We start from the raw sequence: 20,004 nt of genomic DNA, 5'->3' as shown, positions 1-20,004 counted from the left end.
CCTTCTCAGGGTAGGAACCCCCAGTGTTCTGAATGGGCTGTGACTCTTGTAGAAGCTCCTGTGGTCCTAGAACGAGTTGTAGGGCTCTCCCTAGGGAGCCTGGAAGGTGAGGAACTCCCCCCGCCCCCCACTGACCCACCCTCCTCACAACCAGTTGCCTGTTCTCCATTACTATCTACTCTGGGGTGTGGTGCTTAGGTTTGGGAAACCTGGGGAATCACAGGGTGGGCCCTGGGTATTGTCCCCGCTGAGTCTGGAGACAAAAGAACACCCTCCCTCCCCAAACTCACCCACCCATCCTCGTCCTCACTAGCTGCATCAGTTCCCTCCAGGGCCTTGTTCTCAGTCCTGGAAACGCTTTTGTCATCCAGGATATAACAGGCCTTGGGCCCGAGAGCGAAGCCCCGTGGTTCCTCCAATGCATTTCAGAGCAGCCCTTGAAGAGCCTGCAGGTTCCCTGCCCGGCGGCCTGCCGCTTCCTGGCTCTGGTGGTGGTGGAACCAGCTGGGAGGTGGTCTGTGCTTGACTGGACGGCTGTCTCGCACTCTTCACCTGCTGCCGCCTCCTCCTCCCTCCGCCTCGTTCCTAGGTTTCTCCCCCACGGCCCGCACTCCTCCCCTTTATGTGGTCGCCGGCGCGGGGTTCGGCCACGGCCCCAGCGGAGCGCTCAGCCCGGCGCGCTCTGCGTCTCCCAGCAGCCCCTGCGCGAGGCGGCGGCCGAGGCTGCAACGTCTACAGGCGGCCGCGGGGTGGCGCCGCCGCCGGATCGGCGAGCGGGCCGGTCGGCCCCGGCCTAAGGAGTGGTTTTGCGGTTCCGGGAGGCCGTGGCCATCGCCTTTGGCTTCCCGCGATGCTCCCTGCAGCTGCCGACACGGACCCAGTACGGAGCCGGCTTCTCACACCTGCCGGCCCCGAGTAAACAATTATGGCGAGATTTGGGGGGCCGCCCACGACTGCTGATGCCGACGACGCACTCTGGCGCTCCTTTCTTGCCCCTACTGTCTTGGGAGAAGCAAAATTTTCTCATGGAGTTTTGGGAGAAGTGGAAAGCGTGCCTCCGCCAGCGTCGCGCAGCTGGGTCCCCACGCACGCGCGGCGGCGGCCTCCGTGGCGAGCTCAGGTCGCAGTGTGCACAAGGCGCCACAGCGTGGCGCCCGGGGCCTCTGCGGGACTCGTTGGGAGCACGCCGCCGCTGCCTGTCCGAGAGCTACCGCAGCGGCCTGCCCGTCTCGGAGCCCCGTTCCAGCCACTAGTTAAGTGTGGAGCTAAAAAAATGTTTTAATGACCTTGTTAAGTGGCTGATTTTCAATAGAATCTACTAACACATCCCAGTTAGGAAGAGAGAAATGACTTACGAGTGACAGCAAGCAGATTTGCAACCAAGTAAAAAATGAATAACTGGATTTACAGTATCCAGTACCTTTTTTTTTTTTTTTGGTAAAAATTAAACAATTTTGTCTAAATTATTCGAGAAAATGTAAATCACCAATTTACCTTCAATATACATATTCCTTTTACGTGAAGATGTACCCTAGCCTATTCTGATATAGCCAAATTCACAGATGAATAGATCAGCTGTGCATGAGTTTGTTGCCTGGATGAGATAATGTGCGTTCTTACTTACACTCTCTTTGCCTTGCCCTCATGAGATTCTTCCACAGGAGCCAAGCACTTTCTGATGATACCCATGAGTATGAGAGAAAGATACAAAAACTTACTTCTGGTGTATAGTGCCTTTGTCTCTTTGGTATACCCAGATTTTTTTTTTAATCCCCAGGGCAATGTATCATACTTTGGGAAGAGTGAGAGATATGCCATTTTTTTGAAAACTGGGAAAGGGATGGGTGGGAAAGAGTAGGTGGAAAAGAATCAGCTTCAGACATTTACAGCAGGCATGTGCTTAGCACAATATAATGAAAGAGTGCATTTGGAGGTTGACAATTGGGAGTTTGATTCCCTTAAACTATCACTGCCAATGTATCCATTAGAATAGCTATATAGTATATCCCTATTGGCCCACACACTCCAAGAGGACACTTATGGCAGTGAATGAAGCAATCCATATGTGTCACAATAGGGAGTGGTGGTAACATTGCAGAATAAAATGCTGCGTGGTCCTTTTTTCACCATGATTAAAATCCTGTTGACCCATTTCTTGATTTCTGCAATTAAAATGAGCAGATTTGCGTTTTGCTTCTAATGCTAACCAGGGCAATTCCAAACCCTGAACTTAAAATGCAAGCCTTCGTCATTCATAGAAGATCGAAACACATGATGTTCCCTCTCTGTTACAGCTAGAGGGAGAGAGAACATTTTACATCATAAACCAGCTCAAAAAAATCAGACTTGAGAAGGCATCAAACAAAGAACATTCACAGGAACATCAAGCTTATTCTCCTGTTTTATTGTTACCAACTTGTTTCGTTCTGTTAAATATGTCCCTAGAAGTGTTATTTGAACAAACAGGTCTTATAAGACTCCAAAGACTTTATAAATTGTTGCAGACACCAGGACAGAGTTAAGGGTGCAAGATGTTTACTAGGGATGAAACAATGAAAGAGTGAGGAAATAGGATTGGGCTGAGGAAGACAACGGCTACAGTGAAAGCCTGAAAAAGCCTTGATCAACTCACCAAGTAGCTCTGGAGCAAATATGGTTCACAACCATGTCCTGCTTTGGGCTGAAATGACCTGTTCTGTTCAGGCACGAGGTGCAGGTAGGGTGTGACTTTAGGGGAGGCAGCTGAAGCAGACCCTGGGAGCTAACAGCTGGAGAGTGTCTGCTGAATACATTTCTTGTGGTGGTCATCAAGCCCTTTCTTGAAAAAGGATTTGGACAGCACATCTTCATGTCCACCATTGTCCACCCCTATGCCTGGATCCACTGGACCACATAAGCTTGGGGAGCACCTTGTCCAGAATTCTACTGGGCTTTCTTCCTGAGGGACAATATAGAAGAGTGAAGATGGGACAGATTTACAGCTCCCATGGCTGCATTTGGACTCAGGGCCACAATTGCTACATACTGTCTCAGAGGCTAACCTGATGGCATGACCCTGGTTTTCATTCCTGAGGGTCCTGAGAATCTGGTCACTAAACACTTCTAAGCCTGCAGCTTCTATACCTGTCTATTGAAAGTCACAATTGGGCAAGGGAGTAATAAGAGGCATCCAAGTGGGTTACCCGAGTTCCACACCCATTCCTCCCGACCCCCATTGTGCAGTAGGAGCTTTGTCTCCTTCTGCCGATTAGGATCAATCATCCCTGTCAAGACAATGACCCCTCTTCCTCTTCTTGCCAACTGTTCTCTAGACACCACAGGCAGCCCGGAGTACCCAGGCATCAGCTGTGACCCCATGGGATTCATGCTGTGTCCCAGGTGAAAGTTTGCCGTCTTTGGGGACTAGGGCCTCTAACCCTGCAGAGCCCAGAGTTGTAGGATTGGGTTGCGCAAAGCCCTCCACTGGGTCATCAGGGGCAACAGTAAGTGGAATTACTCTTCTACTTCTTGGTTCCTGGATGCATATATTCTTCCTACTGGGGACACGGTGAATATATGGCATTCTGGAGAATGGCATCTCAGTTGTCTCTTCCAGTTGTTCCTTCAGCAGGTTGTCCAGCTCTCTACGAGGCAAGTCAGCAGCTTCTGGGGGGTATAGTATGTGATCTGACAGTGGGTCCTGGGGCCATGGCCCACTCCTGCACTTTCTTCAGTGTGAAGTTGGTGGTCTGGTGAGGTACTATGCGGTGCAGGAGTCCATGCCTGAGGATGGAGAGTGGGGAGGGAGGAAGCACTTTCTGATGCTTTAAGCAATGACTGGCTCCATTCCACCCCAGGTCATTAGTGCTCTGTCTGTATCCCGTCTGGCCCCCATGTTCTGCCTCAGGGAGCCCTTGAAATGCTCCACCTTGTGAGGGTGGCAGAGCTCTCTCCACCAAGTGTGAATGTCACTTCCTGCTTCAGTTCCCATCCTCAGGCTAGAGTCTTCTCTGGACGGACCTTTTCAAAGTCCCACTGGGCCTCTTTCCCTGCAGTTCTCATTCTCCCGTTTTCCTAGTCCACAAAACCAAACGTGAAGTGCAATCCATGCAGCTCCTGCCATTCCTGAGTCTGTGTCCTTTCATACAAATGTTGGAGTTGTTGTGCTTCTATTGAAATGGTAATTATTGTACGTTTTTTCAGAAGGGGAGCAGGAGAAGGGCATTCTCCCTGTCCATAGACGCTTCCATCTATTTTAAGGCCAAGATGCTTGAGGTTGCTTCTAAGTGGTGAGTGTTGAAAGTAAGCCCTAACATGTGGAGCCACAACACAGGCTAGGCAAGGAATGTGTCCTTGTTTGGCAGATAAGCTACTTTTTTTTTTTTAAATCAAGTAATCTCGAATTAATGTTGCTAGGTTTGTTTATACCATTTTCATTTTTTTTTTAAGCTTTAGTCAAGTCGCATTCACATATTTCAGTTTTCCTTCAGCTGTCTTGTGGAATACCAGGGAAATATATTGTCTCCAAACTGGAGCCCAAGTGGGAGAGAAGTGTATCTTGAAGCTAGTTTGTAGTCATCCAGAAAATCAGAAAGGCAAAGCAAATCTGGAATTACGAGCTGGGGCTTTATGACATCATGTCCCCTCCACACTTGACGCTTCTCCTTGCAATGCCATGCTGGGAGATCTGGGTTTAATTTACTAAGGAAAGCAACAGTGGCATTCTGCCTTTACACAGGGCAGGGGACTGGGACAGACAAACAGGACCCTTGGTGTCTCTGGATACAGAGAGAGGATGAGAAAGCTTCAAATGAAAGGACAAAAATAATGCGTCCATTTTTTATTGTGAGCTTCTCCCTTGTATCTCTGAAAAATGTATGGACACTTCCCTTACTGGTGTACTCAAGGAGAAAAGCCGTGAAGTAACTAACCATCCTCAGCACCACACAGGTGTGAGCTCTCATTCTCAAAGTCTCTTAGAAGTCATTTGTAAGTTACATTTCTTACGTTCTGCTCTGTACTATTCCCTCTTAGCCTCTCTTTCTCTCTCTCATTCTGTCTCTCTCCCTCTTAATCTCTTGCACATATGCACACACCTACCTTTTCACCCTGTCCCCAGAATTACATTATTGCTCAAACTACCAAATAGGATAATCAGGTTAGACTTGATTTCCAAGTTTCTAAAGTTTGGCTTTAGAATGCTCATATCAAATCACCCCTAATTATTAAATTTCCAAGTTTACCTCCATTGAAGTCAACTCATTAAAATTTGCTTTATTTAAGAGTTAATCAAATGTCATGGCACTCACAGTTCCAGCATCTTTCAACTTTTGGATGTTTGTGCCCCAAGACTTAACATAGAAAGGAAGGGGGATGGGGTCTGTCTAGACCGGTGGGCACCCACTGAGATGCTGCCCTTCCTCCTAGGGCTTCTGCTGTGTTTTTTCTTGCAGCTGTTTTTGTTCTTGACATTTCAGTTCCTCTTGTAAATGTCCATCTTTTTTAATGTAGTTCCTTCTTCTCATGACCATAGTCCAAAGGGATTTCTAAATTCCACGTTTTCTGTTTTTGAAGCTTCTTATGTATTATCACACACAAAACAGTGTTCACCAAAAATATGATTCCCATGGCCACATAGAAAAGGACATGAAACCAGGCAGGAGTCTGGTTTGGGGCCAGAAGACCTGAAAAAGAAAATGACAAAGAGAAGATGTGCTTTTTAGAAACCAGAGGGATATGACAGTTATGTTTGGAAGAGAAGGTTGGCTGAGACCTGATCCACCCATTCTCAGTGGAGACACTGTAATTTCAGGGTGCGGGGAGGAGTCGGAGGGGGCTCCAGCTGAGCTATGTGGCGCGTGGACAAGGGGCAGGCTCCTCATAAGAGCTTAACTGCCAAGGCCCTGTCAGGAGACTTACTCCCCAGTTTCAGAGACAACTGCTATTTTGATGCCATTTAATGCTTAAAATGAATCTGGGTTGAAGATAAACTTTTTTCCCAAAGGGTTTTTGTTTTGGAGCTCACAATCTCTCTACCTCAGCTAGATATAGACACTTAGGCAGGTACTTATGTGCAATCCACAAAATCCCCATCACACCAATCTACCATGTGAGTTCCTTGAAATAGGAGCTGCACCCTAGTGTCTATATATCCCAATACCTGTGACAATAGATGGGAGGAACGCAATATATTGTTCATTAGATTGCTGGGGAGTGAGAAGGGGAGAGGGAGGGGGTGAATGAAGGAGAGAGGGGGAAGGAGAGAGAATAGAAAATATAGAAGAAAAAAAGAAGGAAGGACAAAAGGAAGGAAATAGAGGAAGGAAAAGGAAATGTAATGATGTTTTTGTGGAAAATTGTAAAGTTTTGAATCAAGAGTGGAAAGGCCTGTTCATAGCTTTTTCCTGGCTGGGCCATGAAACCCCCTGGAACAGACCTCAGTCCCACAAGAGAAAAGGGGGCAACTACTCTTGTGCCAGTCAGTTCCCATCATTCTCACTCACCAAGCATTTGAAGCTTCAACTCAGGGCTGTGCTTGATGACATTTCCATCTTCCGTGAATGCCTCACACCAGTATAACCCAGAATCTTCTCTCTTAGCAGTGAGTATCTGGTATTCAGAAGATGTGCTTCTATTCATCAGGGTCTTATTGCCCACGTAGAAGGAGAAGTAGAGCTGTACACCAGGGCTCTGTGAGAGCAGCTTGGTTTCACAGCTCAGGTTGACCAGAGTCCCCTCTAGGAGAGGGAATGTAGGGGATACTTTCAGCAATGGGACTGGAAATAGCTCTAAAAAAAAAAAAGTTGACAGTTGCCTGCTTCAGAGTCAAGGTTCTTTCTGCAGAAGATATACCCTCTCCCCCCTGCCTCCCACTTCGGGAACCTGCCCCTAGAGAATGCATTCCATAAAACATAATTTTCCCCACTTCCAGCAGACAGATATTCTTGGAGTTTCCTCAGAAGACCTGATTATCGTGTGGCTTTCAGTAAGGCAGTTTACCTCCCTGGAGCCCAGTTTCTTCACTTGCAAGTCAAAACAGTGATTTCTGATGGTTCTGCTGGTGCTTCAAACTACAGGTCTATGACTATTCAGATACAATACCTTTTACAGTGATAGATATTCCTGCTGAACTGAAGTGATTTTTTTGCCGGCTTGAGCAGTGATAGATGCCATTGTGACTCAGGTTGGTTCTCAGAATGGTGACTTTAGAATCCCAAGAAGAAAACTTAAAGCTCTTGCCATTTTGGTAGAAAACCACATTATACACCAGCATATTATTCCATCCATGACACCTCAAGGCCAGAGGTTTCCCTTCGGTCAAGACTCTGCTAGAAACCTGGAGTAGTAGCCAATCTGGAAAATATGGACCCAAAATGTAGGTAATATAGTGGCAGAGGTACAAGGAGGCCAAAGCTGAACTCTTGGGGCTTTATCTTTTTCTCCTTATCACATTCCAACCTGTAGCTCTGCGGAACCTGAGGCCTGTCCCCCATTCCTCAAATATCTTTAGCTTTCCTGAGAAGAAAAGTAATCTTTACCACCAGCCATGTACACAGACTGAACTTCCAGCCTCCTGCACTGTGTTCCTGCCAGCCGAACCACCCTTATATAGAAGTTCCTGGAATTCTTTCAACCAATGGATGGCCTGAGATCTGCCCTGTCCAATTGGAAGTGCACAGCTATGTGCTCATTTGCATCTTTACTGACTAATCAGAGCCGCTCCATAATGACCATTCAGGACGAATGACTCTGACCAATCAGGACAGTGCTATATGGACCAATCAGACTATAAATTTGGATTCCACATTTGCATAGAAATGACCAATCAGGGACCAGAGTGAGAACTTTATAAAAATGGGCCTCCCCTTTGTCTCAGGGGAGCACATTTTCAGTGTCCTCTGGAGGGTGCGTCTTATCCTATTTGCAAACTATTGTCTGAATAAAGTTTATCTTTTTATTGCACTCCAGATTGGGGACTCCTGTTGGGATTGGATTGGTGGCAGCACACTTTTGTTGACATAATGTAATAATGTCACATATAATATAATGTTGAAAATAATGTGTGAGATATTATTCTTAATAAGTCACCAATGCTAGGGGTTCTAGAGACAAAGAAAATGACATCTTTCCAGCCGTAGTTCAATTTTTGCCATTTGAACCATGAAGCACTTATGCTGGAATTACATCAAGTCTCTTGTTAAAACAGTTCTGTCAGCTCCCCTCACTTCTCTAGCACAGGAACTGATTCCCGGAGTCCTAAGAAACGCATGAGAAACATGTAGCATTTCCTCTGACATTCTCAACAAGTCCTTCAGCTAAAACACATTTCCTCCAAAAACAACCTAGTGGACATAAATTTAATTCTGCCTCCAGCATGGATTAACTTTTGCATTTAGGATTACACAGCAGTTTAATTTGTTGCTTTCAAATAACTAAATAACCATTTGAATGATTTGTCCTGCATAATGAAACATTTTGCCCTAAAGAGTAGTTTCCATCTCTTGATAAGTAGAAACCTCTTGCAGATTTAAACGGGTGGTGGGGTTTTTTTCTGCTTCTATTCATCAAAGTTTAAAATGCTTCAAGTCTCACAGTAATTCCATGTACAGAATATTATCATACAAATATACTGTGAAATGCATCCCAGATGATATGTATAAAGATGTTTATTGCAGCATTGCTTATAAAAGCAAAGAATGTGAACACACTATACATTTACTAATAGAGAGAACAGTTAAATCAATTACTACACAGCCATACGGCAGACATTTGAAAGTTCAAGGTAGATTTCGATTGATATAAACAGACCACCAAGGTATTTTCAGTATTAAAAAAAGAAGTTTATGTTATTAACAGTTTTGTTTTTTGGCAGGTGACTGTGAGACTAGGGGGTTGGGGTGGGAAAGAGACTATTGCTCATCATTGCACATTTCTCCAAATTAGTATTATTAACTATGGGCAGGCATAGCTTTTTTCAACAAAACCTGATATTTTGAATAATGATAATATCTTAGGGTCTGAGTTTTATTCTAGAGACCCTACTCATAGCTACTCCAGTTGGGGTGCTTAGGGGGCACAGTTTAAGGATTCTAATGTGATGTTTTGAGTATCTTGACTTAATTTCACTTGGTAGACATATAGAGCTGAGACTCATAGATAAATCAACACAGACACATCTGCCATCCAGAAAGGAGACAATACACAGAAAGACCTTGTGATTTCCAGCCCTCCTGCTCCATGCCATGCTTACCTTTGTGGATTTCCAGCTGTACCGGATCACTTGGCACTGAGAGACCTGTCTGGCACGTGTATTCACCATTATCCTTGACACTAGCAGCAGTGATGTTGTAGCTGGGAGCCAAAGTATGAATGGCTGTGCCATTGAGAAACCACTGTGTAGAGCTGTCCCCAGGCCGGCTGGGTCCTTCACACCATAAGGTTACACTTTCCATTTGGAATACATTAACCCATGGAGGTTGCAAGGTGATCACTGCTTTTGTGGGGTCTGCTTTGTTGGGAATGGATGAAAACAAAAACAAGTGGATTAAAAAGGAAGGATCTGAGCAATTGGTAAGGTTTTGTGGATAGCACAAGCGGGGGAAATGTATATTTAGATTAGATTTAAATATAGGCAAGTGAGAACCTACAAAAGCCAGCCATTAAGAATGTCCACGGCTGGCCTAGTGGCTCAGTTGGTTAAGAGTTGGCTTAAGAGCATGAGCTCTGAGCAACAGAGCCACTGGTTCGATTCCCACATGGGCCAGTGACGCTGTGCCCGAGCTGCCAACAGGTGGCAGGATGTAACAATAAGACTGCCTGTTCAATAGTGGGCTATGCTCATGCAACTAAGACTGAACTCAGCACCTTGAGCTGAGCTGCCACCCGGATGGCTCAGTGGATAGAGCGTGCTCTCTTAACAACAAGGCTGCTGGTTAGACTCCCACATGGGATGGTGGCTACGCCCACCCGCAACTAAGATTGAACACAGCACCTTGAGCTTAGAGGCCACGTGCTGACGGGAAGCCAGATGGCGACTGTTGCCCTCCACAACGAAGATTGAAGAACAACAATTTGGCCGGTTCCCTTCCCCAATTCTCCAACACTGTTCTCCTCCCCCAATTTCCCAATAAAATCTTTTTTAAAAAAAGAATGTCCATACCTTACTGCAGAGAGCTGTTCATGTTATTACAAACAGGTGTTAGGGTTTTGGGTTCCTGAGAATTAAATGACCAATTTAGTTCTCACTGTTGGTAAGCAATGAAGCAGGGTTTTAACCTGGGGCAAATAGATTGCAGGTGATTTTCTTATCCTCTGTGCTATCCTAACTCTGAGGGCTAATCTCTGGCCTTAATTAGCATCTGCATTGGCAATCAATGTCCAAACTCCTCACTTCGAAGCTTTCAGTACCTGCTTGATTCTCTCTGAGGAGAAAAGAAATACTCAGCTTTCTTCTAAAGGGGACTAGTTTGGGGGATGTTGGAAAAGCCTTAGAACTATTTCTGTGTGTTTGCATTTCTGGCCCTTTCCTGCTATTTTACATACACACACACACACACACACACACACACACACACACACACACACACACACACACACACAGGTCTGACAATTAAGTTCACGAACTTGTCCTAGAAAAAGTGCTACATACCTCATTGCTGAATATCACTAAGGTTATCTTCAAAGTACTCCCCTTGGGAATCTATGCACTGATGCCAGCACCTAGTCCACCCTTCAAAGCAATTTTGGAACTCTTTTTCTGGAATGGCCATCAGAGCGGTCGTCCGTATTACCCTTGATGTCCTGAATGTAATCAAAATGTCTTCCTTTCAATATATCCTTTATCTTCAGGTAAAGAAAGAAGTCATTGGGGGCCAGATCAGGTGAGTAGGGAGGGTGCTCCAATACAGTTGTCTACTGGTTAAAAACTCCTTCCCTAACCTACTGATTAAAAGCTCCCTCATGTGAGCTGGTGCATTGTCGTGATGCAAGAGCCATGAATTGGAGAAAAGTTCAGGTCTTCTAACTTTTTTTTTTTTTTTTTTTAAGAATCAGATAGGAGCAATCAGGGTGTTGCAAGTCCTGATTACTCAGAGCTGTTAATCAGGAGTCATGCAAACTCCAATCATCACGTTCTAATCTGCCCTCCAAAAGGAGGAACAGGTAAGGATTATCCTACCTGACAATCGTCTTTTTCACACAGCCTTTTCAACACTTCCAAATAGTAAATGTGGTTAACTGTTTGTCCAGTTGGTACAAATTTGTAACACATAATCCCTCTGATACCAAAAAAGGTTAACAACATCGTTGCAACAAAGTTCATGAACTTAATTGTCAGACCTCGTGCGTGCGTGCGTGCGTGTGTGTGTGTGTGTGTGTGTGTGTGTGTGTGTACACATTTAGTCCAGAGGTCAGGAATCATTTAGGAAATCATGGAGAGAAACTTTAAAAATCAGGATTTTATCAAAATCATACTCTGAATGTAAATACTTTACATAATTTGTAAATCTTTCTCCTTTCTATCCTCTCCCCATATTCTCTTCTTCAGGATAATAGAACCTATCTTTTGAAAGCAGGAATGTGCCAGAGGAAGACAAGTTGAGTTAGACATTACTCACCCATTTGCCCTCCAACGGGAACTGTAAGAGACCAAACAATAGAGACATTATTAGTTCATCAGTAGGAGACGACAAGGAAGCAAGAATTAGGGAGACAAAATTAATATAGACTCTGAAGGACCAGCTTAAGTCTCTTTAGTTTCTCTCTACCCCCCTTTCCCAAAATCAGGTACCAGTGATTCCTAATAGCCTACAGATGGTTATTGATGGGACTTTATTTTGACATGATGCTTCCAGGCTGATGGTCTCCTTTCTCAGAGTCTGCTTTCCCATCCTTTTACTGTAATAAACACTAATAAACCATGGAAGCACAGATACAGTTGTCTCCATACTCATGAGTTCTAGCCTAGGATACTAAAGGAAGACAAAACATCCTGAGTCCCCATAGCCAGTGCCTATACCCTTCTAGTTACCCCCTTGAAACCCAACTTACCCCAAAGGAGCAGAGCTGTCAAGAGCCACATATTTTCTCCAAGCTGATGGGAACAGTGAAACACAAGACATTGAAGAGATTCTGCTGGGGGTGTCTGAAGCCAAGTTAGAAAAGAGGAAGGAAATTGCCTCTTCTGACCATTTTTATCGTGTTCCTTTTCTGTAAAATACATCCCTAATTCCTGTAGCATACACTCCCAATTCTTAGCCCCTCCCCCCCTCCCCCCAGTTTGAAACTTTCGGTATGAGGCTTATGAAACTGTAAGAATCTAAGGGAAGGGCTAATGTTTTATTGACAGTCTATTCTGATTACATTCCTCTCTACAAATTATGTTGCTTGGGGCTAGAATATGGCAAATCCCCTTTTTAAAAATTGGTTCCAAGCCTGGCTAATCCTGCCAAGATTTGATCATTTGAATCCAGATTTTTCTACATCAGCCCTTATGAGACATGCAAGGAGCTACTCATCTACAAGAGCTTCCCTGCTACAAACTAGTCTCTACTCTTCTAGGAATACATGCAACATCAATTTCCCATTTTCATTAAAAAAAAAATCCATCTTCCTGAAACACATTATGAGTTTGGGGTGTTTAATCTTGGTTACATTCAAGGAAATAAAATATTTACTGTAAATGCTGTAGTAAAGGCAAATAACTCATAAGTGTGAGTGGAAATACCCAGGAGAAGGGAGTTTCAGAGTGTAAGTGGTCTATGCTACCAAAATGAGTTTCTTCCTGGGGCAGAGTTGTTGAGATATAAAAAGATTTTTTTAGGTATTCTGTTAAGAGAGAAAGAAAACAAAACAGAAACAAAGATGAGTTGAGAGAGTGCAAGAGGGACTTGTGTAGCAATTTCACTGACAGAATTTAAAATGATGAGAAATAATGTTGTAGATTGAATTGTTGGCCCCAATGTCTCACCCTACCCTACACTATCTGTATAGCCTCATGAGAGGCTGAGGGTACTTCTCTGACCCTAGGCTTCGGCTCATCCACGTGACTTTCATTGGCCAATGAAATATGGATGGAAACCTCATGGTGCTAAGTTTGAACCTAGACTTTAGGAAGCTTTATTTTCTCTCACCCTCTTGTGTTTCTGTGATTGTCATGACAAGAACATGCTCTGGCTAGGCAGCGAGGTGGTGAGGCAGAGCTGTCCTAGCCATCATAGCCTGAAGTAAAGCTGCCCGGCTGCCCTGAAAGTGAGAAATGAACGCTTACTGCTGTATGCCACTGAGACTTCAAGATTATTATAGAGCAATAGCTGACTGATACAAAGCAAGGAAGAAAAGTCTAGGAAGAGCTCAGGATATTCTGAGAGAGACAGAAGAAACCTCAGCTCCTTGAAATATACATTCAAAGCCTGTATGCATCACTATTCCACTATTTTGTGTTCAGACTTTTCCACTGCATGGATATACCATAATTTATTTCTTTAGATTGGATGTACCAATCTTTCTTCATGGACAGGTAGGTCATTTCTAATGTGTTACTGTTATGACCAGCACTGCAATGAATAGTCTTGTACCTATCTTCAAACACTTGACTTATGATTCCTGTAAGACACAGTCTTAGAATCAGCATTGCTCAGTCAAAGGAAATGGACATTTTTTCCTTGGATGGATGCTGTCAGATGTCTGTTGTCATCATCATCATCACTAAATATATCTGTAGAGTGTTTATTATGTGCCAGGCAAATATGCTCGATATGTAGTTTCTCATTTAATCCTCACAATAAGCTATGAGTAGACACTCTTGTGCCTAGTCCATTTTACAAATGAGGAAACCAGTCAAGAGAAATTTGGTAACTGGGCCAAAGTTATAAAAAGCAGAAGCAGACAGTTTGATTTCCTTTATACCCAAAACCAGACAGTTTGATTTCTTTTACACTCTCACAAATAGAGTATAACAGTACCCACCCCATCTTTTACAATTTCTGCTTTGTAGTAAAATAGCTGTTGTTTGAAAAATGACTAAATATTTTTCTGTGACCAGGAAAAGATGGAGGAATGAGTACTGCTGTGGAAGAGGAATAGAAGAGATTCATGACCTGGAAGGAAATCTTTTTTCTCTGATAAGTTTCCAAATGTGGAGGAAATAGTCAATGAGGTAGGATTGAATCCATGTAAAAAACTAGATCATGGAACAAACATTGTAACTAAGGCAGACTAGTATGTAACTAAGTATGTAACTAAGGCAGTATTTAATGGTCAATGAAAATCATGATACTCATAAGGACCATTAGAATTTACATCTATATGTGACATTTATATTTCCATATATTGATGATATTTTACAATACCATCATACTCATAGGATTCATAGATTTAAAATCACTTCACACATACACTTTTCTCAAAGGTAGATGCACAGTCTTGTTTGCCTATTTTAACTAAAATTGTTCTCTTCATACAATAGAAAATAATTTGTAATTATTTATTTATATGTATTATTAATTATATGTATCTATAGAAAATATATACAAGTACTTGATATATTTTTTTAAAGGTAAGATCATTTAAATCTCAGAAAGAATTGACCACAATTTTATTTTATTTTTGTATTCATTAAAAGTACAAATCAGTCAGTAATCCCTTATTCCCTACTCACCCCTTCTTTAACAACCATATATTTTAGAAACGATTGAAATGTGTCAACTAAATTTAGGTCAGTAATTGTACAGAGTTGTCTACAGCACAATTTTGCTTAAAAGATTTTGTATGCTATAGAGCATCTCTTGAACAGCTGCAATATACTACCGTTATATACTTGCTAATACTGGAAGTGTTTTGCAGGAGACTCAGATAAACTTTACCTGATGTTTTTCTTCAACTACCATTCATTATAAAAAGTCTCCCACTTGCTCAACTTCAAATTTCCATTAGAAATTCAACTTATTTTTTAAAAATGGTAACAACACAAATTTATTATTTTACAGTTCTGTAGATCAGAAGTGTACAATAGGTTTCACTGGGCTAAAATCAAGGTGTCAGCAGGACTGGGTTCCCTTCTGGAGGCTCTTGGGAGAATCCATATCTTGACTTTTCCAGCTTTTTGAGGCCACCTACATTCCTTCGGCCATGACTTCCTTCCATTTTCAAAGCCAGCAATGGCCAGGTGAGTCTTTCTCCCAATGCCATCTTTCTGGTTCTTATTTTTTATTCTTATTCTTACTACTTGATCTATCAAATCTTTCCTTGGTTCCTGCATCCTCAAAGTGATTCCATCAACTTTTAAAATTTTTATCTTTGTCTACAACTTTGTTTTTATCATCTAGTCGTTACAGTTAATTTTTTGATGATGTTAGAATTTGTCTTTTATAGATTGTTTCAATTTGGGATAGCCTTTGTCCATTTCCCTTTCCCCTCACCCCACTTTTTTGGTCCTCATGAGCAGATTCATCAAGCCCTCTGTCTAATTTTCCTGTGTGCCCTTGAGATTTCTTCGTAAGCTTTTTTGATCAAATCATTATAAAACTGTCTGCTTTTACACACATTTTCCATCATTCCCAAAATTACTGCATTTTGATTTTGTTCCTGCACCACAGCAGCAGAGCTCTGGTCAGGTTGAAAAGGTTAGAGGGGAAGTAGAGAGGGGTTAAAACATTTATGTGGTTTGTGTTTCTAAAAATAGCTATTATCTGGAACCTGAACTCTGCCCATGAACCCCTCCCCTAACTTTTAACTGATAGTGTGAGTCAACATTATTCAGAAAGGCCCTCACCTTGTACTATAAGTGGAGGAGGCCACACTGGTTTGTTGGATCATAGGGTATGAAATCTCCTACCCTTTCCTGATCCCCAAACTAGCTTCAATTCCCTCAACCATCTTGGTGTGTCAGCACAACACGTTCAGTCATGGGGACATGGGGGATAGGAGAGGGTTGTTCAAGATGGGGATTTGTGACTAGAAGGAGTAGAGGGGTCAGGAAGGTCGGGGAGGTAGGAAGTGGGCCACAAACTCTTCATACTTCTTTCGCCCTTATTCTCTCCCAGGGGGAGAAGAAAAATCTTTATTTCTTATCAGAACTTTAAAAGAGTTATGCAAGAGTGCCTTTCTAGTTGCCAAGTAGGATGCTGCCCATTCATGAATCACTAAATAAAGCTAATTAGATCTTCAAAAAAAAAAAGTTATGCAATATTTTATAGAAATGAAAGAATGTGTAATACATATGTGTATATGGTTCTGAGGCACAATAAGCAAATGAACACTTAAGAACACACCACTCAAATTATAAACTAAAATATTTTTAATAACACACCAGATTTCTAGCCAAGATGAAGTAGCAGAGATTGGATTTATTTTTCTCATTTTGACAACAAAATGAAAAAAAAATTAAATAATGGTTTTCAAAACAGTGGTCATTAGGCAATAAAGTAGTCATCCCCGAGGGACGGGAAAGAAAACATATGAGCCTATGATTCCCCAGCTCACTGCATGGACTGGGTCTCCAGGCTGTGGTGCAGGGAGGGGGGACTCATGCACAGCCCAGTGGAGTCCCTAAGTTGAGAAGATGGAATGAGAGTCTGGCGAGACCAAGGTGGCTAGGAAAAGGAGAAAGCTGCACAGAGACTTTCTGAGATCCGCAGGGAATTCCCAAGTATTCAGCAGAGCAGTGATCAGTTATGTGTATGAAAAAAAAATCAGGCCTGGGAAAGAACCATTTGAAAGGATTAGATGAAATGGCACTCAGTCCTTACACAGGGCTGGAAATAGTGCCAATTCCCAATAGCCAGAAAGAACATCGTAGTTCATTAGGCATGTGACAGACTACTCAGAGGAGTCATATCTCAGTTAAGCTGAGTCATGGAAGATATAAAAAGACTAAAATCTGACTTCTGGAAATGAAAACTGATACACTGGATGGGATTAAGAGCAGATTAGATAGAGTTGAAAAAAAGATTAGTGAATATGAAAACATCATGGCATTAGAACCTATCCAAAATGAAAAAGAATGAAAAAGAAAATGAAACCAGGACCAGTGAAGTATGGGACAACTTTCAGCATCCTAATACATGTGTAATTGGAGTCCCTGAAAAAAAAAGAGGGTGGGTTGTGGACAGAAAATATATTTGAAGAAATAATAGCCAAAATTTTTCCAAACTTGATGGAAACTATATACCAAGAATCTCAACAAACCCCAAGCACGTGCACACATGCGTGCGCACACACACGCTATGAAGAAATCCAGCTTGGAGGGTAGGAAGATTTCTACTCTGGCTTATTGTTCGTAAACTAGAACATGTGATCCATAACTTATCACTGACTTTGGTCCAAATAACAAATGAAACAACTCAAGCTTTGGGTACTCCACAGAGTAGCATAAATGTGTTACTTACAATAGTCTATAATAGTGAAAATGTCCTTTACTATTTATTAGCCAGCTATACAAAAGCTATTTTACCTTTTTGAAGTAAGGACTTAAAAAAATTAATCAATCCGTCAGTTACAAAGTTCACAATGTTAGCTAAGATTGATCAAACTGATTCTTGAGCCCTATTCTCATGTTTAGGCCCAGGCTGACTAGAAAAAATGGGTATGAAGTAGATTCCAAATTTCTTATAATATTTGTGATTATACTCACACTTTTTTATTTGCCTTCTTCCACTAATGTTCATGTGTTTACATGTTGGTACAGAACCAATATCCTATGGTAACATCTAAATGATTATTATGTATCAACAAGAGACTGAGGCTCTGATGGTCAAATTGTCTCCATTAGAAGCAGAATTTTGACCAAATGCTGGCAGGTTAAAAGTTCTGAAGAGGAAAATGGTACAAACCCAGTTTAACTAATACAGGGATTCCAACAGATGACACTGGCAGAGAGAACTCATCATGTACACAGTTTTTAGCTAAACTTTCAGTGCTACCCAGAAAACCCCCAAATCACTGAAATTGGTTTCCCCCCATGACCCAGTGAAATCGCTCCCAAAGTAGACTGCTCAGACTGTCCTTTCAGAGATCCCAGAATATCAGCTTATGAAAGAGAGCGAGAGAGTGAGAGAGTGAGAGAGCGAGAGAGATCTTTATCATTTCCTCATTGTGTTTTTCTTTCTCCCCTCCCACTTATTTTGTTTTAATATAATTTTTTTTGGAGTTTTGTTTGAAGGTCAAAAATTCTTTCTTATATATGAGAATGAATTATGTACTGATAATTGTCTTTGAGTTATTTTTAATACTATCTATTAATATAGACATATAATATACAAATATATACACACATTTATAATGCTTATGATTAATTTTGTAAATGAATACACCCTGGGTCCTCTAAAAAATGCAGGAGGGCAGCAGGATGAAGCAAGCAGAGTGTAGGAAGCTCACAGCAGAACTGAAGAGCAAAGAGAATTCTGCTATAAGCCAAAAAGCTAAAAGTCAGGCTGTAAAAGAGAACTATATCTCTATGGTCCAAAAAAGCTGCTTCCTGCGCTCAAATGCATTTTTTTTTAATGTCCAGAGTCTCTCTGGTGCTCAGATCCCAAACCCTGCTGAAAAAAAAAAAAAGAGTTCTGATCCTACTCCCAAATGTGTGAATCCAGTGGAAACAGAATCAAATTAATTAAACAGAACCAACCCAGCTCAAGACACATTAGATTAACTTAGCCCTCCATACTGGTGGCCTGATAGAAAAATGTACTGTCCATACCTGGGAATAAATATTTACTTCTGTCTCTACTGTTCTGTCACACACACTGTTTGGCATATATTAAAAAGTTACAAAAGGCACAATGAAGCACAAAAAGTGACATTTAATCAGGAGAAAAAGTTAATAGAGACAACCCCAGATGGCCTAGATCAGCGGTTCTCAACCTTCCTAATGCTGTGACCCCTTAATACAGTTCCTTATGTTGTGGTGACCCCCAACCATAAAATTATTTTCGTTGCTACTCTATAACTGTAATTTTGCTACTGCTATGAATTGTAATGTAAATATCTTTTTGTTTTCCGATGGTCTTAGGCGACCCCTGTGAAAGGGTCATTCAACCCCTAAAGGGGTCGCGACCCACAGGTTGAGAACCGCTGGCCTAGATACTGGACTTGAACTATTAGACAAGGACTTAAAAATAAATATAAGAACTATGTTAAATGACCTAGCAAATAAAAACTAGACAATACATGTGATCAAGTGAATGATTTCAATAGAGAAATGAAAAACTATAAAAAGTAACAAAGTGGAAATATAAATAAAACAATAACAGAGATCGAGAATCTATTCATGGCATTGACAAAAAAACTACACACAACAAAATATGTAATGGGGAACTTGAAGACAAGCTAATAGCAATTATAAAACAGAAACAATGATAAAGGGGAATAAAAACAAAACAAAACATAATATCTAAAACATATGTAACACTATAGAATGATCTGACATATATGTAATTAGAGTTCCAGAGAGAGAAAATAGGATAAGGCAGAAGAAACATTTGAAGAGATAACAGCAAGAAGTTTTTCAAAATAGATGAAAAATATCAGTCGTAGACCCAAAAAACTCAGAGAACCCCACGCAAAATAAAAATAAAGAAAATTATACCTATACATATTATAAACTGCTGAAAATCTGTGATCAAGAGGGAAATCTTAAAAGCAGCCAAAGAAAAAGATGCATTACCTACAGAAGACAAAATAAGAATGCTAGAGATTCAGCTGATGTGTTTGGAGCAAGTATCCCAGGTCTCAGAGGTCAGCTGTCTCACCTCCTCACAGACGACCTCTGGAGAAGGGCACGGGACAGGTTCAAGATTTATAGTTCTAGACCTAGTTCTGGCTTGTGGTTTCATCGCATGAGTTAGCACCAAAGGAGTTTCCTAGATCTAATGAAACTAGGAGGCGTTTTTCTCTCCAGCAGCAGAACACAGTGAGAGAGAGAAGAGAAGGGCAGGGGAGGGCAGGGGAGCGGGAAGGAAAGGGTAAAAAAATGTGTACAGTTTTAAGCTTCTTACATTATAATTAAGTTCTAAAAGGTTTTTTGAAGCT

General features: G+C 41.9%; 1 protein-coding gene across 1 annotated transcript; it reads right to left on the bottom strand.

Annotated features, from left to right (window-relative positions):
* Positions 1-5,227: 5,227 nt before the first annotated feature.
* On the bottom strand, positions 5,228-19,719 carry LOC109378026 (high affinity immunoglobulin gamma Fc receptor I-like). The gene is given in 8 exon segments (XM_019634484.1): positions 5,228-5,487; positions 5,489-5,663; positions 6,483-6,767; positions 7,081-7,332; positions 9,230-9,484; positions 11,595-11,615; positions 12,028-12,070; positions 19,640-19,719. Coding segments are annotated over 7 exon segments (1,104 nt in total). The 5' UTR covers positions 12,059-12,070; positions 19,640-19,719; the 3' UTR covers positions 5,228-5,402.
* Between the last annotated feature and the right edge of the window lie 285 nt (positions 19,720-20,004).

Source organism: Hipposideros armiger, unplaced genomic scaffold (assembly GCF_001890085.2).
Source record: "Hipposideros armiger isolate ML-2016 unplaced genomic scaffold, ASM189008v1 scaffold_1700, whole genome shotgun sequence".
NCBI classification, from domain to species: Eukaryota; Metazoa; Chordata; class Mammalia; order Chiroptera; family Hipposideridae; genus Hipposideros; species Hipposideros armiger.
Note: the sequence above shows the minus strand (reverse complement) of the source record. Positions and strands in the feature narration are given on the sequence as shown.